The sequence below is a fragment of the Calonectris borealis genome, chromosome 2 (genome assembly GCF_964195595.1).
Source record: "Calonectris borealis chromosome 2, bCalBor7.hap1.2, whole genome shotgun sequence".
Classification (NCBI taxonomy): domain Eukaryota; kingdom Metazoa; phylum Chordata; class Aves; order Procellariiformes; family Procellariidae; genus Calonectris; species Calonectris borealis.
The window spans coordinates 48,717,279-48,740,397 of NC_134313.1; the positions used below are offsets into that span (position 1 = coordinate 48,717,279).

A 23,119-nucleotide genomic window follows, 5' to 3' on the forward strand; every position below is an offset into this window, starting at 1 on the left:
AAGAGGAAGAAGCACCAACGGTGGATGAGGTGGTTAGCAGACTTCGGGATTTTGAAGAAACTATCTCCTCCTCCCTTGTCTCGGCTGTAGAGAAACTATCCCGAGAGGTCCAGCAACTCAAACAGGATATGTCTCATTCTCCACCTGTACGGACCAGTATCTCAGCCATTAGGAGTCAGCGTTTTTCTCCTCAAGAGAGAGGATATAGAAAGTACACACCACGGGGCACCCTGTGGTTTTACCTGCGTGACCACGGAGAGGACATGAGGCAGTGGGATGGAAAACCTACCTTCATTCTAGAGGCACGTGTACGTGAGTTGCAAGGAAAAACAATCACACAAGGGGGTTCTCCCAGGAAAAATGCTGCTCCAGTTGTCAGGAAAAGCCTGTCTCACGACGGTCCAGTTTCCAGTGAACAGTTCCCCAGACCGAGTAGAAGGGCTGATCTTACTTTGGATTGTAATTGCAATGAAGAAATTCTTGACTCACGTTTGCAAGAAGTGAGAGATGGATACTATGACCAGAACTAGAGGGGCCCTGCCTCCAGCCAGGTGGAGGAAAGGGACAACCGGGTTTACTGGACTGTGTGGATTCGATGGCCTGGCACATCAGACCCACAGGAGTATAAGGCTCTCGTAGACACCGGTGCACAGTGTACCCTGATGCCATCAGGCTATAAAGGGGCAGAACCCATTTGTATTTCTGGAGTGACAGGGGGATCCCAAGAGTTAACTGTATTGGAGGCCGAAGTGAGCCTAACCGGAAATGAGTGGCAGAAGCACCCCATTGTGACCGGCCCAGAGGCTCCGTGCATCCTTGGCATAGACTACCTCAGGAGAGGGTATTTTAAGGACCCAAAAGGGTACCGGTGGGCTTTTGGTATAGCTGCCCTGGAGACGGAGGAAATTAAACAGCTGTCCACCTTGCCCGGTCTCTCACAGGATCCTTCTGTTGTGGGGTTGCTGAGGGTTGAAGAACAACAGGTACCAATCGCTACCACAACAGTGCACCGGCGGCAATATCGCACCAACCGAGACTCTCTGATCCCCATCCATGAGCTGATTCGTCGACTGGAGAGCCAAGGAGTGATCAGCAAGACTCGCTCACCCTTCAACAGTCCCATATGGCCAGTGCGAAAGTCTAATGGAGAGTGGAGACTAACAGTAGACTACCGTGGCCTGAACGAAGTCACACCGCCACTGAGTGCTGCTGTGCCAGACATGCTAGAACTTCAATATGAACTGGAGTCAAAGGCAGCCAAGTGGTACGCCACAATTGACATTGCTAATGCCTTCTTCTCCATCCCTTTGGCGGCAGAGTGCAGGCCACAGTTTGCTTTCACTTGGAGGGGCGTCCAGTACACCTGGAACCGACTGCCCCAGGGGTGGAAACACAGCCCTACCATTTGCCATGGACTGATCCACACCGCACTGGAACAGGGTGAGGCTCCAGAACACCTGCAGTACATTGACGACATCATCGTATGGGGCAACACAGCAGAAGAAGTTTTTGAGAAAGGGAAGAAAATAATTCAAATCCTTCTGAAATCTGGTTTTGCCATAAAACAAAGTAAGGTCAAGGGACCTGCACAGGAGATCCAGTTTTTAGGAATAAAATGGCAAGATGGACGTCGTCAGATCCCAATGGATGTGATCAATAAAATAACAGCCATGTCCCCACCAACTAACAAAAAGGAAACGCAAGCTTTCTTAGGCGTTGTGGGTTTTTGGAGAATGCATATTCCAAATTACAGTCAGATCGTAAGCCCTCTCTATCAAGTGACCAGGAAGAAGAACGACTTCAAATGGGGCCCTGAGCAACGACAAGCATTTGAACAAATTAAACAGGAGATAGTTCATGCAGTAGCCCTTGGGCCAGTCCGGGCAGGACAAGATGTAAAGAATGTGCTCTACACCGCAGCCGGGGAGAATGGTCCTACCTGGAGCCTCTGGCAGAAAGCACCAGGGGAGACTCGAGGTCGACCCCTGGGGTTCTGGAGTCGGGGATACAGAGGATCCGAGGCCCGCTACACTCCAACTGAGAAGGAGATATTGGCAGCATATGAAGGGGTTCGAGCTGCTTCGGAAGTGGTTGGTACTGAAGCCCAGCTCCTCCTGGCACCCCGACTGCCGGTGCTGGGCTGGATGTTCAAAGGGAGGGTCCCCTCTACACATCATGCAACCGATGCTACGTGGAGTAAGTGGGTCGCACTGATCACACAACGGGCCCGAATAGGAAACCCCAGTCGCCCAGGAATCTTGGAGGTGATCACGAACTGGCCAGAAGGCAAAGATTTTGACATATCCACAGAGGAGGAGGTAATACGTGCTGAAGAAGCCCCACTGTATAATAAACTACCAGAAAACGAGAAGCAATATGCTCTGTTCACTGATGGGTCCTGTCGCCTTGTGGGAAAACATCGGAGATGGAAAGCTGCTGTATGGAGTCCTATACGCCAAGTTGCAGAAACTGCTGAAGGAGAAGGTGAATCGAGCCAGTTTGCAGAGGTGAAAGCCATCCAGCTGGCCTTGGACATTGCTGAACGAGAAAAATGGCCAGTACTTTATCTCTATACTGACTCATGGATGGTGGCAAATGCCCTGTGGGGGTGGTTGCAGCAGTGGAAGCAGAACAACTGGCAGCGCAGAGGTAAACCCATCTGGGCTGCCGCGTTGTGGCAAGATATTGCTGCCCGGGTAGAGAACCTGACTGTAAAAGTACGTCACGTAGATGCTCACGTACCCAAGAGTCGGGCTACTGAGGAACATCAAAATAACGAGCAGGTGGACCAGGCTGCAAAGATTGAAGTGGCTCAGGTGGATTTGGACTGGCAACATAAGGGTGAACTATTTATAGCTCGGTGGGCCCATGACGCGTCAGGCCATCAAGGAAGAGATGCAACATATAGATGGGCTCGTGATCGAGGGGTGGACTTGACCATGGACACTATTGCACAGGTTATCCATGAATGTGAAACGTGCGCTGCAATCAAACAAGCCAAGCGAGTAAAGCCTCTTTGGTATGGGGGACGATGGTTGAAATATAAATATGGGGAAGCCTGGCAGATTGATTATATCACGCTCCCACAAACCCGGCACGGCAAGCGCTATGTGCTCACCATGGTGGAAGCAACCACCGGATGGCTGGAAACATATCCTGTGCCCCATGCCACTGCCCGGAACACCATCCTGGGCCTTGAAAAGCAAGTCCTGTGGTGACATGGCACCCCAGAAAGAATTGAGTCAGACAACGGGACTCACTTCCGAAACGCCCTCATAGACACCTGGGCCAAAGAGCACGGCATTGAGTGGATCTATCACATCCCCTACCATGCACCAGCCTCCGGGAAAATCGAACGATACAATGGACTGCTAAAAACTACGCTGAGAGCAATGGGTGGTGGGACATTCAAACATTGGGACACACATTTAGCAAAGGCCACCTGGTTAGTCAATACCAGGGGATCTGCCAATCGAGCTGGCCCTGCCCAATCAAGACTCTTACGTACTGTAGATGGAGATAAAGTCCCTGTCGTGCATATGAGAAATATGCTGGGGAAGACAGTCTGGGTTACTCCTGCCTCTGGCAAGGGAAAACCCATCCGTGGGATTGCTTTTGCTCAAGGACCTGGGTACACTTGGTGGGTGATGCGAAAGGATGGGGAGGTCCGGTGTGTACCTCAAGGGGATTTGATTTTGGGTGAAAATAGCCAGTGAACTGAATTTTGATGTCAACTGTTACATGATATTGTATGTCATTATTTCTATGATATAGCAGTGGTATAGCAGTGAAAATCACCCAGATTAGTGAAGAATGAACTAACTCCAATGAAACCGAGCGAAGTGCAACGATGATAGAACTGGACAGCGCAGCAGTACCGAAATGAGAACTGGCTTCAAGATGCAACGGCCCAACACCGCACACCATCTCCTCGGCCCTGAAAGACTGTTATAACAGATGGAGCCCAAAGTCATGGACTAAATGAACTCAGTGGACATTTTAGAGGGATAGTCCATAGACCGAGGGAATGATATCTGTGCGTGCATATATATATATGTGTGTATATATAAAGAAAGATAGTGGTGGTTAATTGAAATGTATTAAAAAAGATGTGAGACCTAAGCACGACGTAAATGGTATGGAATAAGGGGTGGATACTGTCCTGGTTTCGGCTGGGATAGGGTTAAATTTCTTCCTAGTGCTGTGTTTTGGATTTAGTACGAGGAGAATGTTGATAACACACTGATGTTTTCAGTTGTTGCTAAGTGCCCTCCTAGTCCAAGGACAGCTCCCGTGCCTACTGACTGAGCTAGGTACACAAGATGGGAGGGAACATAATCAGGACAGCCAGCCCAGCTGGCCAATGGGGTATTCCATACCATGTGACATCATGCTCAGTATATGAAGGGTAGGCGTGATCCAGGAAGTACCGATCGCTACTTGGTTATCGGTCAGCGTGGGTGGTGAGCAATTGCATTGTACATCACTAATTTTGTATATTTTATCATTATCATTATTATTTTCCTTTTTTTTCCCTGTTCTATTAAACTGTCTTTATCTCAACCCACGAGTTTTTTCTCACTCTTACCCTTCCGATTCTCTCCCCGTCCCGCTGGGGGTGGGGGGAGTGAGTGAGCGGCTGCGTGGTATTTGGCTGCTGCCAGGTTAAACCGCGACACCTAGGGAAAGTGAGTAGTTAGTTGCCCAATGACCTGTTGTCAGTATTTTAGAATATGTGTTACTTTCTTCAGGTAATTTGTTTCTGGTAGATAATTCTTCTTCCTACATAGTCTACTGTAAGTGTTGTTCATATGAGGATGTTATGGGGCATATGGAAATATTAGAAGTGCTTCATTAGGAGAACTGCATGTGTTATGAAGTATGTGATTTGTAAGTTTCTACACATGGAATTTGCAAAATTAAGTAATCTATCTCTGACGCAATAATTAATGAGACCTGTTTCAGAATCAGGTCACAAGACCATCTGTAGAAAAACTTCCTGTTTTGAAAGTGATGTGGCTGTGGTCTGAATAGTTCAAATCAGTATTACCAGAGACTATAATACAGAAACTGTAATAACTAACCAGAAACCATTACCAAAAGTGTGTGGAAATGATTTGTTCAGGGACAGATTTACAACTGAAGTTTCATCTGGTAGTCAGAATATCCTTAAACCTCTCTTTGCTGGGTGGAGTATTGTAATTATTTCTGATCCTATCTAAGTATTTGGTCTTTGGTCTCACGGCATCACATACTGTACCTTCACAAATTCGTCATTTGCCACTGATTCTTCATAGCATTAGTTTCTTGACCTCCTTCATCAGTCTGTCTGTAACTGGTAATCCACTTACAGTTATAACTCTTGTAAGTTGTGATTATATCACAGCCCTGGTTACTGCTCACATTGGTATTGTTGGTCTCCATCTCATTGCTAACCTCACTGGTGTGCAGGAAAGTGTAATCAGTGTATGTGACAGAGGCAGACCTGTGAAAGTCTAAAGAATAGAACTATTATTACTATCTAATGAGATGGCTCCTAACTAAATGGCCTCAGACTTGGAAGTACCAGAGTATGTCTGCTTTCATGTTGCCTCCCTTCAGCCAAAAAATCTCTCTTGCTCTTTCTTGTTATCATCTTTGATCATTATCATCTAGGGAAGATTTGGGCCATTCACATGTGTACTCTTGGCTATATTTTTCCTAGCATGCTTGTAGTAGATCTTGATCATCTCCAATGTTTTAATTCACAGGGAACAAGATCTTTTAGATCTCTACAAGATTCTTTTGTCTCAGCAGCTGATAAAAGGGCTAGGAATCCTTTGTATTTAAGGACTGTCTAAATCAATAACTGACTATGCAGCACTTTGTACCCTGGGGCAGCCTAAGGCGATTTGATTATTTAGAGGTTGTAGGGAAGCACCAGCACCAGTGGTGTAGTGGTATCATGCAAGATTCCCATTCTTGTGACCCGGGTTCGATTCCCGGCTGGTGCAGGGAACACACCCATCCTGTGCAGCAGCTGCAGCCGTACAACTTCTAAATAACCTGAGCTGCCCCAAAAGTCTGTGGTAACACCACTGACAGTGTCAGATGGTGGAAGTAGTCCCTCCTGTTTCATGTAGAGCTCAGTTTTTTGGTAGGGCTATTACACCTCCTGCAATATATTTGTAAAAAGGAAACCTCTAGGTCATATTTTGCATTTTGGGAAGATCACATTGCAGTTTCAGTTCTGTTGGGACTGAGTTCCTGTCTCCATCAGATTGGTCAACTGCTTGGGAATCACAGTAAGTTGAGTCTAGCTGTGGACAATCTCTTAATAGAGAAAGGGCAATTGTAATACATACTACATACATATGTGTTAGGTATAGTTCATCAAGATGCATATAGGCAATGTTTTCTGTTCTCTTGCTTTGTGTTTCTGTGTTACTTGAATTTTGGGAAGGGAAATCAAGTTGCTGTGGGCTTGCACTGGCTTACAGGTTTTTCAAGGACTGTATAGAAGATACTGCTGACTTTAAGACTATATTTAGGAACCAGCAGTTCACATGCACTGAAAGTGGAATGTGCAGAGAGTGTGTGTGCGTGTGCGTGTGTGTATGAAATAATCCATGAAAGTTAGTCCTTGTGCAGTTAGAAATCTTTGGGTTTTGTAAGGTAAATTATGTTTCCATCCTTCAACTAAGCAAATGACACCCTGTATTAAAGGAGCTGATCTTTCAGAGAAATATTCTGGCCACTAATTCAGCTAAGGAAATGTGTGATCAGTGCTGACCTGTTGTGGGTTTGCAGATTAAGTGTCAGAAACAATGTTATATTCTGTGCAGTTCCTTACAATACCATTTAGGTTTATCATTCTAATTCAGCAGATACTCAGTGGTAGTAAACAGTTTATTTTTCTGTGATCTGTTCTTCTACAAAGAAATATTTCATTGAAGAATATTAAGTTCTAATGATACAGAGGTTGTATTCTGTCAGTCAAAGTAATATCAATGTTTACCTGTCGTTTTTTTGTATTTGATTCAGTTTGGTTTTTTCTGTGTAATCTGGTAGTCTAATTAAACAGTTCACTTCTACCGAAAGCTTGTTTGTATGCAAACAAACTAAAATAATTTTATGTGACCTAAGAATTCTGCAAATAGCAACATACTTAGGAATTTGAATTCACCAGCTGTATGACTAACCTGTACCACTGCACTGGTATGAAGTACCCTAGACATAATCATTTATTATAAGATAGATGAACGGAGACTGTGTGACCAATTTCAACACTTCCAGATAAAAGGGCTGGTTTTGCCACTTTCTTCTCATGCAAAATTGATAATTTTATATTATATTTGGGAAGAGGGGCCCAAGAAAGCTGGTTAATGTTCAAGGATCACCTCCTTCAACCTCAAGAGCAGTCTATTCCACTGGATAAGAAGTCAGGCAAAAATGCCAGGAGGCCTGCATGGATGAACAAGGAGCTCCCGGCAAAACTCAGACACAAAAAGGAAGCATACAGAAAGTGGAAGCAGGGACAAGTAACCTGGGAGGAATACAGAGACATTGTCTGAGCATGTAGAGATGCAGTTAGGAAAGCCAAAGCCCAAATGGAATTGAATCTGGCAAGAGATATCAAAGGCAACAACAAGGGCTTCTATAATGCATAGATCATAAAAGGAAGACTAGGGAAAATGTGGACCCATTGCTGAATGAGGCAGGGAACCTGATGACACAGGACATGGAAAAGGCTGAAGTACTGAATGCCTTCTTTGCTTCAGTCTTTACTAGCAAGAGCCAGCCTCCAGGAATCCCAGGTCCCAGAGACCAGGGGGAAAGGCTGGAGCAAGGAAGACATACCCTTGGTGGAAGAGGATCAGATTCAGGGAATACTTAAGCAAACTGGACATACATAAGTCCATGGGCCCTGATGGGATGCATCCACGAGTGCTGAGAGAGCTTGCTGATGTCATTGTGAGGCCATTCTCAATACTCTTTCAGTGACTGGGAGAAGTGCTTGAGGACTGGAGGAAGGCAAATGTCACTCTTTGTTCAAGAAAGGCAGGAAGGAGGACACAGAGAACTACAGGCTAGTCAGCCTCACCTCAATCCCTGGGAAGGTGATGGAGCAGCTAATCCTGGAAACGAGTTTCCAGGCACATTTCACAAGGACAAGAAAGTCATCAGGTGTAGTCATCATGGATTCACCAAGGGTATATCATGCTTGACCAGGTTGGTAACCTTCTATGGTGAAATGACTGGCCTGGTAGACAAGAGGAGAGCAGTGGGTATTGTCTACCTGGACTTCAGTAAGGTGCTTGACACTGTCTCCCATTAAGATCCTCATAGACAAGCTGTTGATGTATGGGCTGGATGAGCAGACAGTGAGGTGGATTGAAAACTGGCTGAACGGCCGAGACCAAAGGGCGGTGCTCAGTGGCACAAAGTCAAGTTGGAGGCCAGTAACTAGTGGTGTACCCCAGGGGTCAATATTGGATCCAGTCCTGTTTAACATCTTCATTAATGATGTGGATGATGGGGCAGAGTGTACCCTCAGAAAGTTTGCTTATGACACCAAAATTGATGGATAAATGGGCTGAGGCCAGTTGTATGAGGTTCAACAAGGCCAAGTGCCAGGTCCTGCACTTCAGCCTCAACAACCCCATGCAACGCTACAGGCTTGGGGAAGAGTGGCTGGAAAGCTGCTCAGAGGAAAAGGACCTGGGGGTGCTGATTGACAGCCGGCTGAACATGAGCCGACAGTGTGCCCAGGTGGCCAAGAAGGCCAATGGCATCCTGTATCAGAAATAGTGTGGCCAGCAGGAGAAGGGAGGTGATCGTGCCCCTGTACTTGGCACTGGTGAGGCCACGCCTTGAATCCTGTGTTCAGTTTTGGACCCCTCACTACAAGAAGGACATTGAGGTGTTGGAGCGTGTCCAGAGAAGGGCAACAAAGCTGGTGAAGGGCCTGGAGCACAAGTCTTATGAGGTGCGGCTGAGGGAACTGGGGTTGTTTAGCCTGGAGAAGAGGAGGCTGAGGGGAGACCTCATCGCGCTCCACAACTACCTGAAAGGAGGTTGTAATGAGGTGGTTGTTTGTCTCTTCTCCCAAGTAACAAGCCATAGGATGAGAGGAAATGGCCTCAAGTTGCGCCAAGGGAGGTTTAGATTGGATATTAGGAAAAATTTCTTTACTGAAAGCGTGGTCAAGCCTTGGAACAGGCTGCCCAGGGAAGTGGTTGAGTCACCATCCCTGGAAGTATTTAAAAGATGTGTAGATGTGGAGCTTAGGGGCATGGTTTAGTGGGCATGGTGGTGTTGAGTTGATGGTTGGACTCGATGATCTTAGAGGTCTTTTCCAACCTTAATGATCCTATGATTCTATGAAAATGGAAGGAGTGGCTGATACACTGGAGGGCCTTATCAGAGGGACCTCAACAGGCTGGAGAAACGGGCTGAAAGGATCCTCATGAAGTTCAACAAGGAGTGCGAAGTCCAAACACCAGGCACCAATATATGCTGGGGGCCACCCAGCTGGAAAACAGCTTGGCAGAAAAGGCCCTGGAGGTCCTGGTGGACACCAAGTTGAACATGAGCCAGCAATGTGCCCCTGCTGCAAAGAAGGCCAATGGTATCCTGGGCTGCATTGGGAGGAATGTTGCCTGTAGGTCGAGGGAGGTGATCCTTCCCCTCTACTCAGCGCTGGTGAGGCCACACCTGGAGTACTGTGTCCAGTTCTGGGCTCCCCAGTAGAAGAGAGACGTAGGCATACTAGAGAGAGTCCAACAAAAGGCCATGAAGATGATGAAGGGACTAGAGGATCTCTCCTATGAGGAAAAGCTGAAAGAGCTGGGACTGTTCAGCCTGGAGAAGAGAAGGCTCAGGGGAGATTTTAATAATGTATATAAATACCTAAAGGGAAGGTGCAAAGATGTTGGAGCCAGGTTCTTGTCAATGGTGCCTAGTGACAGGACCAGAGGGCAGAAACCAAAATACAGGAGGCTCCGTATGAACATCAGGAAAAACTTTTTCATTGTCAGAGTGACTGAGCACTGGCACAGGTTGCCGATGCAGGTTGTGGATTCTCCATCCTTGGAGATACTCAAAAGCCATCTGGACATGGTCCTGAGCAACTGTCTGTAGGTGGCCTTGCTCGAGCAGTGTAGTTGGACCGGATAACCTCCAGAAGTCCCTTCCAACCTCAGCCATTCTGTGATTCTATGATACAGGTTAACAGTAGAGATATATAGGAAAACAAAAAAATGGATACATATAATTGTTTGATATCAATGAATTATCAGGGCTTATAGACATGAATAAAGAGTCTTTAAAATTTTAAGGAGGAGCCTGGTGCTTTCAACATCAAATAGCAGGATGATAAAATACTGCTTTTGATTTTAAAATGTTTTAGCTTTACTTACTCAGTAATGGGTTTTACTTTTATTTTAGTTAATATACTTTATAAAAAGAAATGTAAAATTGGCTTATTTCAACAGTTCAAGAAAAAAGAAGGCGTATCAGTCAGAAGTGGAAACTATCTGCAAAAGCATGTGTAAGATTGAAAAGCAAATAGAAGGACTAAATGAATCTCGCTGTAATGCTGAATTGTCCTACAGTGAAAAAAAAAAAGAGTATGAGGACTTAAAAAAAGCCAAAACTGCAGAAGAAATCTCCTACAAGGTATATTTTTTTATTTAAATTCATTTTTTAGAGTGGAAGAATAGAAAATAATGATCTTTGTATCAGAGAATTATTGGCAAGCAATCTAATATTAAAAAAATAATAATTTAAAACTTATGATTTTAACTGTGTATTTTTAAACACTTGAAAACTAGCAAATAACAGTAATCTCTGGAAGAGAAAATAAATTGGTTACTAAATGGTCAAAGGTAATGGCAGACTAAAAAGTAAAGTTAACACATTCTCAACAATACAAAGATTTTGTTATTCCTAAGTGATTTAAAATGAATACTAACAAATAACAATCTCATTCTTTATGTAACTAAATGATTAGAAGAATTTGTAAATCAATATAGTTTTACTTGATGCTGAATGTAACCATTGCAAATGAAATGCTACATGAGAATAATTATTTAATTATCATTTGGATGTCATTAGTTATCTAGAATTGAAATTTTAGTTCATCCTTACATAGAAGCCTTGCGATGACTATGAAGACTTACAATACTTACAAGGCTTTTGTTTTTTCACTTTACATAATTCTTAATGAATAATATTGTACATATGCATGCCGCTTTAAGGATCAATGTTATTGCAGGATGTTAGATTCAGCGTTCAGATACATGGAAAGAAAATAATATGGGGAATTTTCAAGGATCTTTTTATACCAGGGAGATATAAATGGTGTTTTGCATATTTTTCACTAGAGATCTTCTGCTGTGTGTAAAATTGCCTGGAAGGAAAGACTTTCACAGTTTTATTTTCTGTAATAATTTTAGGATTTCCTAACTTGTAATCAGTAAAATTAAGAACATTAATAGTATTTTCGTGGTTATAGGATGCATTGGTATATTAGGCACTCCACATGCTTCCTGCCTTCCTTTTCACCTACCTGCTTGCCAAAGGTAAAGGTATGTCCAAGTACCAGACTCTGCTTCTAAAAAGAAGAGAGGAATTGTTGGATGTAATTTAAGACAGAGCCAAAAAAAAAAAAAGCTTATAGAGCCAAGGTAAAAAATAGTAAAACATAAGCTAGAGAACTTCAGAGCTGTTTTCAGAATGAATAGGAGTGAGTCAGTTTTGTGTTTGTTAAGGTCTTTCATAGTACCAGGTTGTCTTCTCTTGGATCAAATTTATAATCCTGGCAATATCTGAATTCGCACCATGTAGTTTTGTCCTATAAGTTGTCTTTTTTGGTATATTATGCTGTTTTATAGCCATATGTTTTAATACTAAATTTGTGTGACTTTCCTGTCTGTTTGTATATAAATTTGCCAAGCACCATTTTCTCCACATTCTCAGTGTTGTGTGCTGAAATATTTACAGAAATGGATGTTCAACTGTACAATCAGGGGAATCTACTATGATTCTTCTTATGGTTTAAATATTTAAGGATGCTAAATATTAGTCTAAGAAATCAGGATTTTAGAAGGGATTCAGGCAAAGTCCCTGCTTATCTGCTATCCTACATCCTATTTTTTGTGTGTCTTAATTTATATTTTCCCTTTAACTATTAAAAATTAATTTAGAATTGACGAATTTTTCTTCCATGAATTTTACAGTCACATTTTGTTTTTTTGACATCCACAACATTATGTGATAAGGACTTCAACAGCTTTGTCATGTGTTGTGTGAAAAATTACTTCGTTTCTTTATTTTCTGCGTAGCATATACTATCTTTCTTTAATGCCCTGGTTCTTACTTTCAAAGATGTATTGGTCAGTCATTTCATATTCGCTTTCTACATGTCACACATGACTTTATAGGCTTTTATAATATTCTTCCTCTTTTTCAAGCTGAAGACTCCTAATCCATTAATTTGTTTAATGAATGGAAACTGTCCCATGTCTGTCATCCAGTTCTGTTTTCCAGTTCTGTTATATGGGAGAAGAGAATAGAGTATTCAATATGCAGAGACGCATCTTGGGCATATATAGTGGTATAACAACGACTTCTGTTTTGTTCTGTCTTCCTTTTCTAATAGTTCTTAACATTACATTTATTCTCTTAAATGCAGTGGAGTATTTTATTCTTCATGTTCCTGTTTGATTACTAGACAGCTCGGAGTTCAGCATTATATAAAGTGAAGACTTTGTCCTAATGTACAAACTTACATTAACCTTCATTGAATTTTGTCCTCTGTAAATAAGAAATCCAGCTGGTTTTACTAAGTCACCCCACAAAATCCCCCATTTTCCATATTGTTTCTGAAAAAATTGGAAACCACAGGATCCAGCATGGATACTTGCAAAACCCCACTGTAACTGCCACTCTGAAAACTTGTAATTTATTTCTACTGTAGGTCTTCTGTCTTTAAATGCATTATATAATTATGTGAGGACTTTTATCCTTAACTCATGGGAAATTAATTAGGGAGTCATTCATATAATACTTTATCAAATACCATTTAGGAGTCCAAGTAGACTGTATCACTCAGATATCTCTTCTCCACATACTTCTTAAATCCTTCAGAAAACTGATGAATTTTGAGGCACTGCTTCCCAGTCATGCTGAGTCCTCTCCTATGCATCACATTTTCTGTGTGTCAGCTAATTCTTTTTTTCATGATAATTCATATTATGAGTTTGCTTCTTAGGACTTTGAAGGTTTTATTTGTTTTGGCATTTGAGCTTTTTTTCCCCTATCATGTTCTGTTTTCTGAGTGCTTCATGGTAACTCTGTCTTTAAGTGCTTCTGATCATCTGTTAGCCTTGCATTATCTCTAGCAGACTTCCTATCTGATGGGTTTGGAAAAGGACTTGTTTTATGTCCATTGCAGGTTTTTTCAAAAACTCTTATTTAGCTTGCCTGATGGTATTTTTAGATTTAAATAGGCAAAGTTCAGGATTTTTTCTGTTTTCCTTTTTTTATACATAATTTCAACTTTTCTGTCTTGCTGCTAATAGCTTCCCTTCTGTTTAGTGGCGTTGATTTTCTTTTTGATATTTCCAAAGTGTCTGTCAAAACTTGGCTTGCATGTGCTTTGAGCCTCCAATATGTTACCTGTAAGTAATCTCCATCTGACTTGCAGGTATTTTACTTTTTTAGCTGTTCCTCATAAAGTTTTTAATAAACTCCTCTAATTTTATAAAAAATTCATTTTTAAATTTGACTACAGTGTTACTTTTTGGATTTTATTGTTCCTTAAGCTCTCTTCTCAAGTCATAGTGTTAACATCCTGGGCATGTAGTCAGTCAGAAATGTGTCTCAGAGCTATACATTTATGGTTAGAGATAGAATTTCATTCTGTAGGTATTCTGGTTTACTTGTTGGCACAACTTAACTTCTCCATGAAGCCATTACTAGTGGTCAGTGATAAGATTGCTTTCCAGCACCACTCAAATTGCTTCAGTGACCTTGTTAATGAATACCTCCATTCCTACCACTTGCAGAATGACCATTCTATCAATAGCTTTAAGTTAACATTGCTATATTTAGTCTTAGTTACCATAAATTAGCAAAAGCATTGTGTCTATAATAATTTAAAGCATACATATACACATGAAGACATACACAGGGAAGGTGACCGGTTGCAAGAGCTATTTGCAAGGTAAAAGTTAGTGTGAATGGAGTGCACAGAAGCTAAGATACCACTACCTAAGCAACAGTTGAATAGTGGTGAATTTGGAATATGGTCATATAAATGAAGGTGCAATTTATAGTTGACTGCCTGGTCTCTGCTGATATTCTATGAGAGCAATTACCCCCTGGTGTGTCTGAAAAAAGTTGTCTGTCTGTAACAACCGGTTAAGCTGTATCCTTGGGCTACTGAATAGAGTGAAAAATATATTCATGCAATCACCAAGTGTTATCGTTAGCATTCAAAATATTGCTGCATTTTGGAGAGTAGTCCAGATGCCACAGTTTGTCTAATAGACTCAGAGATTTGGATTCAAGTAGACTATATGCATATGTGGGCAAGGAGGTGTGAGGGGGAGGGTCGGGCCATGGGCATGAGTTGTTGCTTGGAGTTATCCTTGGGGCAAATGTATAAACTTTCATCTGGAAAAAAAGGTTTTTACTCATCGATTACAGGATATGTTTTCCACATGAACACTGATCTCTGTCACTTCTATTTCCCTGAATTTCCTAATAATCCTTGGGATTGGGGGTTGAGAATATATGGGGATGTTTGGCACCTGGTTTTGTGTTTACTTATGTATGTGGCATGTGGGAGATGTTTATGACCTCCTTATGCAGCATCCTCTCTCTCCAAGTCCTGATGGCATATGCACTTCCAAAGTGCAGCTATGGATGTGAATAAAACATCTTGAATAAATACATTTCAATAATAGAATTGATTGAGTTCATTTCTTACTTTATTATTGGCCATGTTGTGCCTAATTTTGCTTAAATAATCAGTTTTCCACTCCCTAAATTCACTTAAAAAGGAAACAGAAAGCCCTAATTAGGGTTTGACTTAGATTGTAGTCAGGTATAGTTGTGATGGTCTGCTAATCTGACATACATTAAATTAGAGGTTTTCAAGGCGCAAACTATAATAATGTGCTATATGACTGTTATCCTAGAAGTGATATGAGTAGGATAATCGTATAAGAAAGGGCTAAAACATGTTCAGATTTTTACTAGAAATTACAAAAAAAGTCTCATCGTATAAAATATAGAAGACACTGTGATTTTAAAATTTTGAACATTTGATGTTCAATATCCATTTAGGTAAGCCTAAATGTGTATTTAATTATTACGTTACCAAAAATAAATTACATTAAATCTAGAAAATAGTGTTGCTTTTCTTATAGTATGGTCTATATTTATTTACCTCTTGTGCCTGAGACGCTTTTGTAATTTCCTTTTTTAATATAGTTTTATGATAGTTGAGAAAAAACTTAAAAGCTATGCTCATCCGTACTGTGATGTTAGTGTTAAATTTTCATTGCTGTTGTCCATTAACTTGTTTTCTTATGCGTTGTATATGGCTTTTTTTTCCCTAAGAATTTGGAGTGGAATCTTAAAAAAGAAATTCAAGTTCAAAAGGGAGTTTGGAAAGTGACTCAGGTAAACATGACAGTAACCATTTTACTTCAAATCTAAATTGTTCTTCTACCTTCTTTTTACTTCCTACCGTGAATTAACTTTGAGTACCTTGTGACCAACTCACATAGAAGGCTAATGGGTTTTGCTAAGTAATGATGCCTGCTGTTTAACCACTAGGAAAATTTAAATACTCATGAAAACATGAAACACTTTAATTGTATCCCAGTTATTCACAATAATTTCCAGTTTGCTTTAAAAGATAAAAAACCTTTAGTAATAATCTGTATATGCAGTGATATTATCATTTGAATTTGTATAGCTTTCTTACTTCAGTTTCTGTAAAAAAATGCAGTCGGACACGTACCATACCATATATTGATGTATGCATATGTAAAGTAGGGTGGCCCTAACATCATTTATTTTCTCCTGATGTGAACTGCTGAATTCACACAACACACTTTGGTGTCCCTTTTTCGATTGTCAAATGTAGCTCTTTTCTTCTGGACTTCAGTGATGCTTTTCAACCATCCTCAGCAAGTGTTGATATTTCGTCAGCTTCTCTGACTGAAATCCCAAGTTTGGCATCACCAAAAGGGGTATTCCATCTATATCCATCCTTTGGCAGATGGATTCCATCAGCTGTCTTCTGCAAGAGCATGGATAATGGTCATATTCAAACTGTTGTAAACCAGGTATTAAAGCCTCAAGCAAGACACCGAGTGGAAGCTTCAGGACTATTTTCTGAAGAAGTCCTATTCTCTGTATTCATTGTCACCAGCAAGAGATAGGAGGCCTTAAAGTGGGGTTGTCAGAAGCTCTGGCTTCTCTCTGAGCAGCAACTTTCCAGAGGTCACTCCTTCATTCCCTATGATGCCAGAAAATCAAAGTCAATGTTTCCTTCAAAGTTTCAGTCCAGTAACACAGAGACCTTTATGATACAGAAGACCTGGCAAAATCAGCAACTGCTGAACTGGCTCTTGGTACTGACCTTGCTGTTAGCGGTGCCTGCTTGCAAGATAAAGGCAAGTAATAGATTTCCAGTTGATATTGTTGGGCACATCCTGTGAGGAGATGGGATACAGTGATAATGGCCGTGCCACCTTTGAGCTGAACCAGGTGCCTTGCAGCAAGTAAAAGCGTTGCCTTTTTCTTAGATAAAGCTTGATATCAGATAAACAATACAATTAATGACTTTCTTCTTATCCAAGATCCCTCTAATAACTGGAAAAGATCTCCTGTGATGCATCATTAGCACACCAGTGTATAACCCACCCTGAGAGCCCTTTCACAGTTGGTAAGTGAGTGCCATTGAGATCCATCTTTTCTTTCCTATGGAGACATGTAATACCTCTGGGAAAAATATTTCTACTGTTAATGCTCCCACACTCACCATTATGAGATAAAGGATTATTTGGCTCCATTGCTCCTTCCTCCTCATCCTGAGATGAATACTCACGTGCTGTGAGTGCTCTGATGTTGGATTCTGATCCAACATCATGTGGGATTGAAAGAACATAGCCAGAACTGGAGGGAGACATTGCACTCTTTTACTGCAAGTCCTTGAGTCAGAAACCCCCTTTGGCTCCTTTGGCAATGGTCTCAGATAGGAGAGATTTGCTCTGAGAGATATTAGAGGCTATTTTTCTTTAGAATTGAATGTTGGGTTTACTGTGATGACCGGAAATCCTTCTGAGATTTTTGTTCTTTTTTTTTTTTTTTTTAATGAGAGAGAGAAGTCTGAATCCTTTTTTATTTGCTTCTGGACAGTCACAATCTCCATTTTGCTGTTGTTACGAAGCTTGTTCTCTTCCATTCTGTGACTTTGAACTGTGCAAGAGGTCAATAGCAGAATCTAGTATCTACATCTCCCGTTTCTAGAAAGACAAGCCCTAAGAAAGATATTGCAGTTCCTGTTTGTCCCAGATATTAGCAGAAAGTGTGGAATGTTCTTCTTCTAAGCCAGGTGGTGCACAGGGTCTCCATTACATGCAGTTGTGGTTGATGCACAACTTCCTTTGATTCTCAGACTTTGCTTCAGAGGAACGTTCAGGGAACGTTTCTGGCCTGACTGCCACAGCATGACAGGCTTGATTTGGTGCTTCCAAACATCTTCCTCCCTTTTTGGTATTCAGTACTGATCCTTTTTGATTATTCATTGAAACTAAAAATCTCCTCTCTTTCTCTTGATTCTTGGTAAAGATTCTTAGTGGCAACTTTAGCCCACTTCTTTCCTTTTACAGACAGAAACAAAAGAACTCTCTCCTAATGGGAAGTAAATGTTGTGCTCAGAACTGCTTTTTTCAGGATAAAGAGATTCTTGAGATTGCATCTTGTACTTCTTTTAAGGTGGTTTTAAAGTTCTGTTTCAACTAAACCTATTTTTTCTATTTTTCTTCCAAAGCCTCATTTCTCTGGGTTAGACAACCTTCATATCCTTGCTGTCAAGAGGTTTTTTCTTACTAATAGGACAAAACTTGATGATGTCAAAGGATGTTGAAAGTGCAAAAGCTATCATTAACTAGTGACTAGTTAATGATAATGCAAAAGCTATCATTAACTAGTCAAAGTGCATAGCAGTTTAGATAAGACTCTGTTCTGAGATAGCCAAAGGGACTGTCCTAATGCCATCTGAGTATAAAGCAACAGAGATCCAGAAATGTTAGTGGTTTTCTGGGAAGCTTGTCCCTTGCACCTACCAACTCTGTTGTCACCGGGAACATTATCCATAACTTCACCTAATATTGTGCCATTCTATAGGAATTCAGAAATTATGCTGCATTTACTACGTGAAACACTCCTGGTAAGAATAACTATGTTTGTAGACCATGATTTAAAACTAGATAAAGGATTTATTTGCCACCTAGCATAATATTTTGAAAAGAGTAAGTCACATATGTGGTCATTTCTTGCCCTCTTTCCCATAATTTTCTTGGCTTATTTCACTCTGGAATTCAAAATGTTGCCAGCTGTGTTCCACTTTAAATATATATAGACATATGTGTATGTGTGGGTATCTCTCTCAATATCAGATATTGTGTATTCACTCTTTGCTACACAGATAAATAATTATTTCAGTTCAAGTGATGGTGAATTTGGGATATTAGAAATTGTAGGTTTATGTAAGACCTGTCCATTCTGAAGAACACAACTGCGGGTACATAATATTTCTCTCTCTTTCTCTTTATTTCTTTGGGCAAAGGGGAGAAGTTTGGAGTGGGTGTATGCTGGGTCTTGTATTTCCCAACCTTGAAGGGTGTTCATTGATTTTGCAAAGATTTTGTTCCTTTTCACTCTGCAGTGATTTCCTTCTCTTTTTTCACTCCGTGTTTTTTTTTTTTTAAATCTAGGCACATGCCTATGGTGATTATATTTCCCATCAGAAAAGATTTTCACTCTTGATATTAACATTTAGAATTTTAATTCCTCTTTTATGTAATTCTTTTCTACTATTTGCTTAAATAGTACTGTAAATTCATTGTCTGCTTCAATGTCATTTTTATATTTCCTAGTGTTTCTTGCTGATTCCTGTGCTGTATTTGTGTTTGCTAGTTCTGCTGGCTATTCAGCTTTTCGTATTCAAAGGCTTCTGACGTATGCTGACTTAATGGCCAACTTTTCCTTCATCTTGAAGACATTTGTAATCACCTTATGATGTATTATGTTAACTTTTGGTCTATTCATGGTGTTTACTTAAGAGTAGAAATGTTCTTTCAGATTTTGATTTTTCATGTTCTACTTCTGTTTTGAAATAATGAAAGCTAATTCTATCTATGTTTTAATAAACAGGCCAGGATTAAAGCAATATATGATGAGCTAGAGGAAAAGCGAAAAGAGAAACTCAAGAAAAGAGAGGAAGATATGAAGAGGGTAGAAGAGATTGAGAGACAAGTAGCTGATCTAGAAACAAAATTTAAAAGAAATAAAGATGCATTTAAAGACAACCATGAGGTAAAAATAATAAATTCTGGACCACTCACTACCATATTTTTTTGCCATTATTAGGAAAAAAAAAGAGGAAACAGAAGTCCGTAGCTCAGAAGAGTTGGATTTTGCAGCTGTGCAGTTGTGCTGTGATACAACATAACAAAACACAACATAATTCCTTATTTTTGACCTTTTTGCTTTCTGTATTAGAAAAATCTTTCTGTCTCTTTTAACTTCTATGGTCTGTTTTCTTACAAAAGGGAAGACTGTTTAGTACTTGCTTGTTTTCTTTGTACTTCTTTGCTTACTTATAAGCTGAAGAGAGCAACTAGTGCATAAGCCCCCAGCCGCGGCATGCTGGAGGCCTTCTTCGCTTCCCTGCTTTATGGGTGATACTGATAAAAATGTTTTTCCTTTCTCTCATGAAAGGTCTGTTTTGTATAATAAGAAAAAGAAACAGAAGATTTTTGTATTAAAAACAGGTCCTCAACCTACTTGAATTGACTTAATTACTACACTCTTCTTTTCCAAGCATTTCCTTTGCTTCTGGTAGAGCATTCCTACTGTTACAGTATGACATGTTTTGGTTGGACCCTCTATCATCTTGAAAGTATGGCCGAAGAGCCATTTTCCTCCAGTTGTCCAGTGATGACCTAGTAGCCTGTTCCTGATATTTGCAGGGTATACTAGTGGTGTTAACCTTCCCTGAGGTTAAGACCTTGGGAAAATTTTCAGAGAAATAACCTTTTGTCCAGACCTGCTCAAAAGAGTAACAGGAATACTAGCTAAACTTGTATGACTGAGAAACATTTCTTTCATTATTAGACTTTCCTCTATCAGATCTGGTGATTTTTTAGATCTTTGAAAGCTTTGCTTATATGGAGTGCTACAACAGTGGTAATAGAGAGCAGAGTGCAAAGTGGACAATGTTATCTGAATAAATTACTGTTTGAAAACAAGCTATTGCAATGATGGATGCTTTTCAAAAATACCTGATAGTAAGTAGATCAGTTCACTAATAGTCCTACAAACATGAGACCTTAGCTAGGTAGATGATCATTTCCTTAAGCGATGCTCATAGTTGTATGTCGCCCTGCCACCTCAACAAACATTTGTAGAAACAGACTTTATTATTCTGAAATGATGTGCATATATTCAAAACCTGAACCCTAGTTTAGTGCAAGATGTAATGTCTGTACATTATATCGAAGCAAAACCCTCAAACAAAACCATTCAGTCTTTCTTTTGCAGAATTGTTTGGAATGTAATTTATTCACAGATTTTTTTTTTTTTTAATTAAGAGCATTTCCATACCTTTGCTTTATCCTTTTTGTATGTCTTGAGCAGGTGCTATTCCTTTTCTTCTTTTGGGAAATGGCTCTGAAAACAACTGGAAACATGGGAAAAATTTCAATTGTTTTCAATCTTCTATCATGAGTGAAACAGAGTTTGGCTTTCACACTAGTAATTGTACAAATCAGCAACACTGAAATTGGGGACTGTCCTGTCATTATGCTTAAATGAAGCTTTGCCTACTACTCAAAACCTTTGTTCTATATGCCACCACGAAATATGTGCCAATCCTTGCAAACAAGTCCTTCCAAATGTGAGCTGCCCCCCACTGTATGAATAAGCGGGCATGCATTGTTCACTGTAATGAGGTATTTGAAGCTTCCCCTTTTTTGGCAAAGGAAATAAGTGTCTTAGGGACCCGAATTGAAAATACAGTAATCAGTGTGAAAGAAGCAATTATTTCTCAAGTGTCTGAAAGAGGAGGGTATTTTCACTGGACCTCATTGCCAGAAAAGAAAAAGCAAAATGTCTTCATTTTTCTTTCCAAATCAATAGGAAACAAAACTAGCTATTGATGGTTTATGTCCAGAACTAAGGATAGGAGTTTTCAATAAGCCATATGCTTGTTATGGAAAATTCTCACAGTCAAGTAAGATCAACATCTTTTGAGCCTATTCAGTTTAGATACAGGATTTTTTATTTTTGCTCAAATCCCAGGTACAAGAATTTCTGCTGCCTCAGTGAGAAGTTGTTTGTTGCAGAATCAGTCTGTAGGCTTATAGTTCAGTTATCCAGCTATGAGTAAATAGCTTGTCCTGGGAGATTGTCTTCTCCAGTTTTTTGGTGTTATTCTATTTGAAGGGTTCTTGACATAGACTGCATGTGGCAATACTTCACCGTTTTTGGAGGAGAGGTGGAGGATGTTGAATAGTTTGAGTTCAAATAATGGATTATGTGATAGTTTATTTTTGATGCAGGATTAATAAGTCAAATTGAAAAATTAAAAAAAAAGATTCCTCTAATAGCTAATAGTATTTTCAAAACAACGCATTAATGGCAGTGACTAATGTTGTTAGCCCTTCCCCAACTAAAACAAAGTAGAAACAATGTGACAAAGATCACATCATTAGTTTCCTGGAAACTTAGAGAGGTGTGGTGTAAGTTATACATCATGGTCTGTAGCTTGTTTTAAAAGCTTGGAAGCAGAGTTTGCACAAGCAGATTTGTATGTGAATGATATGTGAAAGATATTAGTAATTTCAAGGAAAAACTTTCTCATTGATTAAAGGTTTAAACTGTTGTTTCAGAATGGAAATATTAATACCTATTTTCATATTCTTTGTTATATAGTCTAAATGGAATTTAAATCTTTGAATAATATAACTATTATACAATTTATACAAGCATATTTAGTAATGTAAAATTTTCCTTATTACATGTATTAATAATAATTTCTGTCATTTAATATTTGGTGCTCACACTAATGATACAAATGAAATGAATACAATAGACAAGAACTCCTGCTTTTCTTGAGGTGCTACTTAATAATAGAATGGATTAATGAAAAATATAAAAATGAGATACCCCAATATTTTATTTTCTTTCTTCTTCCTCCTGTTGTTAGCTGTTCTTAGCTGTATTTTTCATGAGTTAGTGATAATAAGTAATAAACATTTATTTTGCCCTTTATACAAATTCCATGGAAGCTATTCCAAATATATATTTTGATTTCAGAAATACATTTCTAACTTTCTTGGCAGAAAGAAAGTAAAGAAACATGGGGAGCAGAGTAGGCAGTGGTATTTTACTGTAAGATGGTAAACACTATATGAAGTAGCAGAGATATTTTCTATTTTAGAGGTGCATTTTTTCATTCAAAGCATAGAATATGTAAACCTACATGGAAAAATGGGTATGGAAGGGAAAACAATGGTAACTGTTAAAGTATTTAACGACTAATATATTTTCTAATTTCTATAGAATGTAGAACAATTACTTTTGAATACTAACACGTCTGTTTATGCATAAACTTTCCAGAAGCTCTCCTATTTGGATCAGAGAGTACAAGAGCTAGATAAACAGCAGAAGCAAACTGAACAACAACTGGAACAAAAAAGAAGTATCATGCAGCAACAATTAAATGATATACAGGTGAATAATATAATGCTTGTATGGCTTTTTTGAAGTATATTTAATCTCAAAGGTTAAGCTGTCATTTCTACACAGTTGCCTTGGAACTATATACATA

The 23,119-nt window shown here is 39.8% G+C and overlaps 1 protein-coding gene and 1 non-coding gene across 2 annotated transcripts in view; both read left to right on the forward strand.

The window, feature by feature from the left end:
• Positions 1-23,119, forward strand: part of CCDC178 (coiled-coil domain containing 178) — a 67,909-nt gene that overhangs the window by 36,398 nt on the left and 8,392 nt on the right. The window contains exons 12-15 of the mRNA XM_075140719.1: positions 10,476-10,659; positions 15,613-15,675; positions 19,441-19,602; positions 22,909-23,022. Coding sequence (XP_074996820.1) covers positions 10,476-10,659; positions 15,613-15,675; positions 19,441-19,602; positions 22,909-23,022 — 523 coding nt within the window. The remainder of the gene's footprint in view (positions 1-10,475; positions 10,660-15,612; positions 15,676-19,440; positions 19,603-22,908; positions 23,023-23,119) is intronic.
• On the forward strand, positions 5,923-5,993 carry TRNAG-CCC (transfer RNA glycine (anticodon CCC)). The gene has a single exon. It is a non-coding gene; the product is annotated as a tRNA-Gly (tRNA).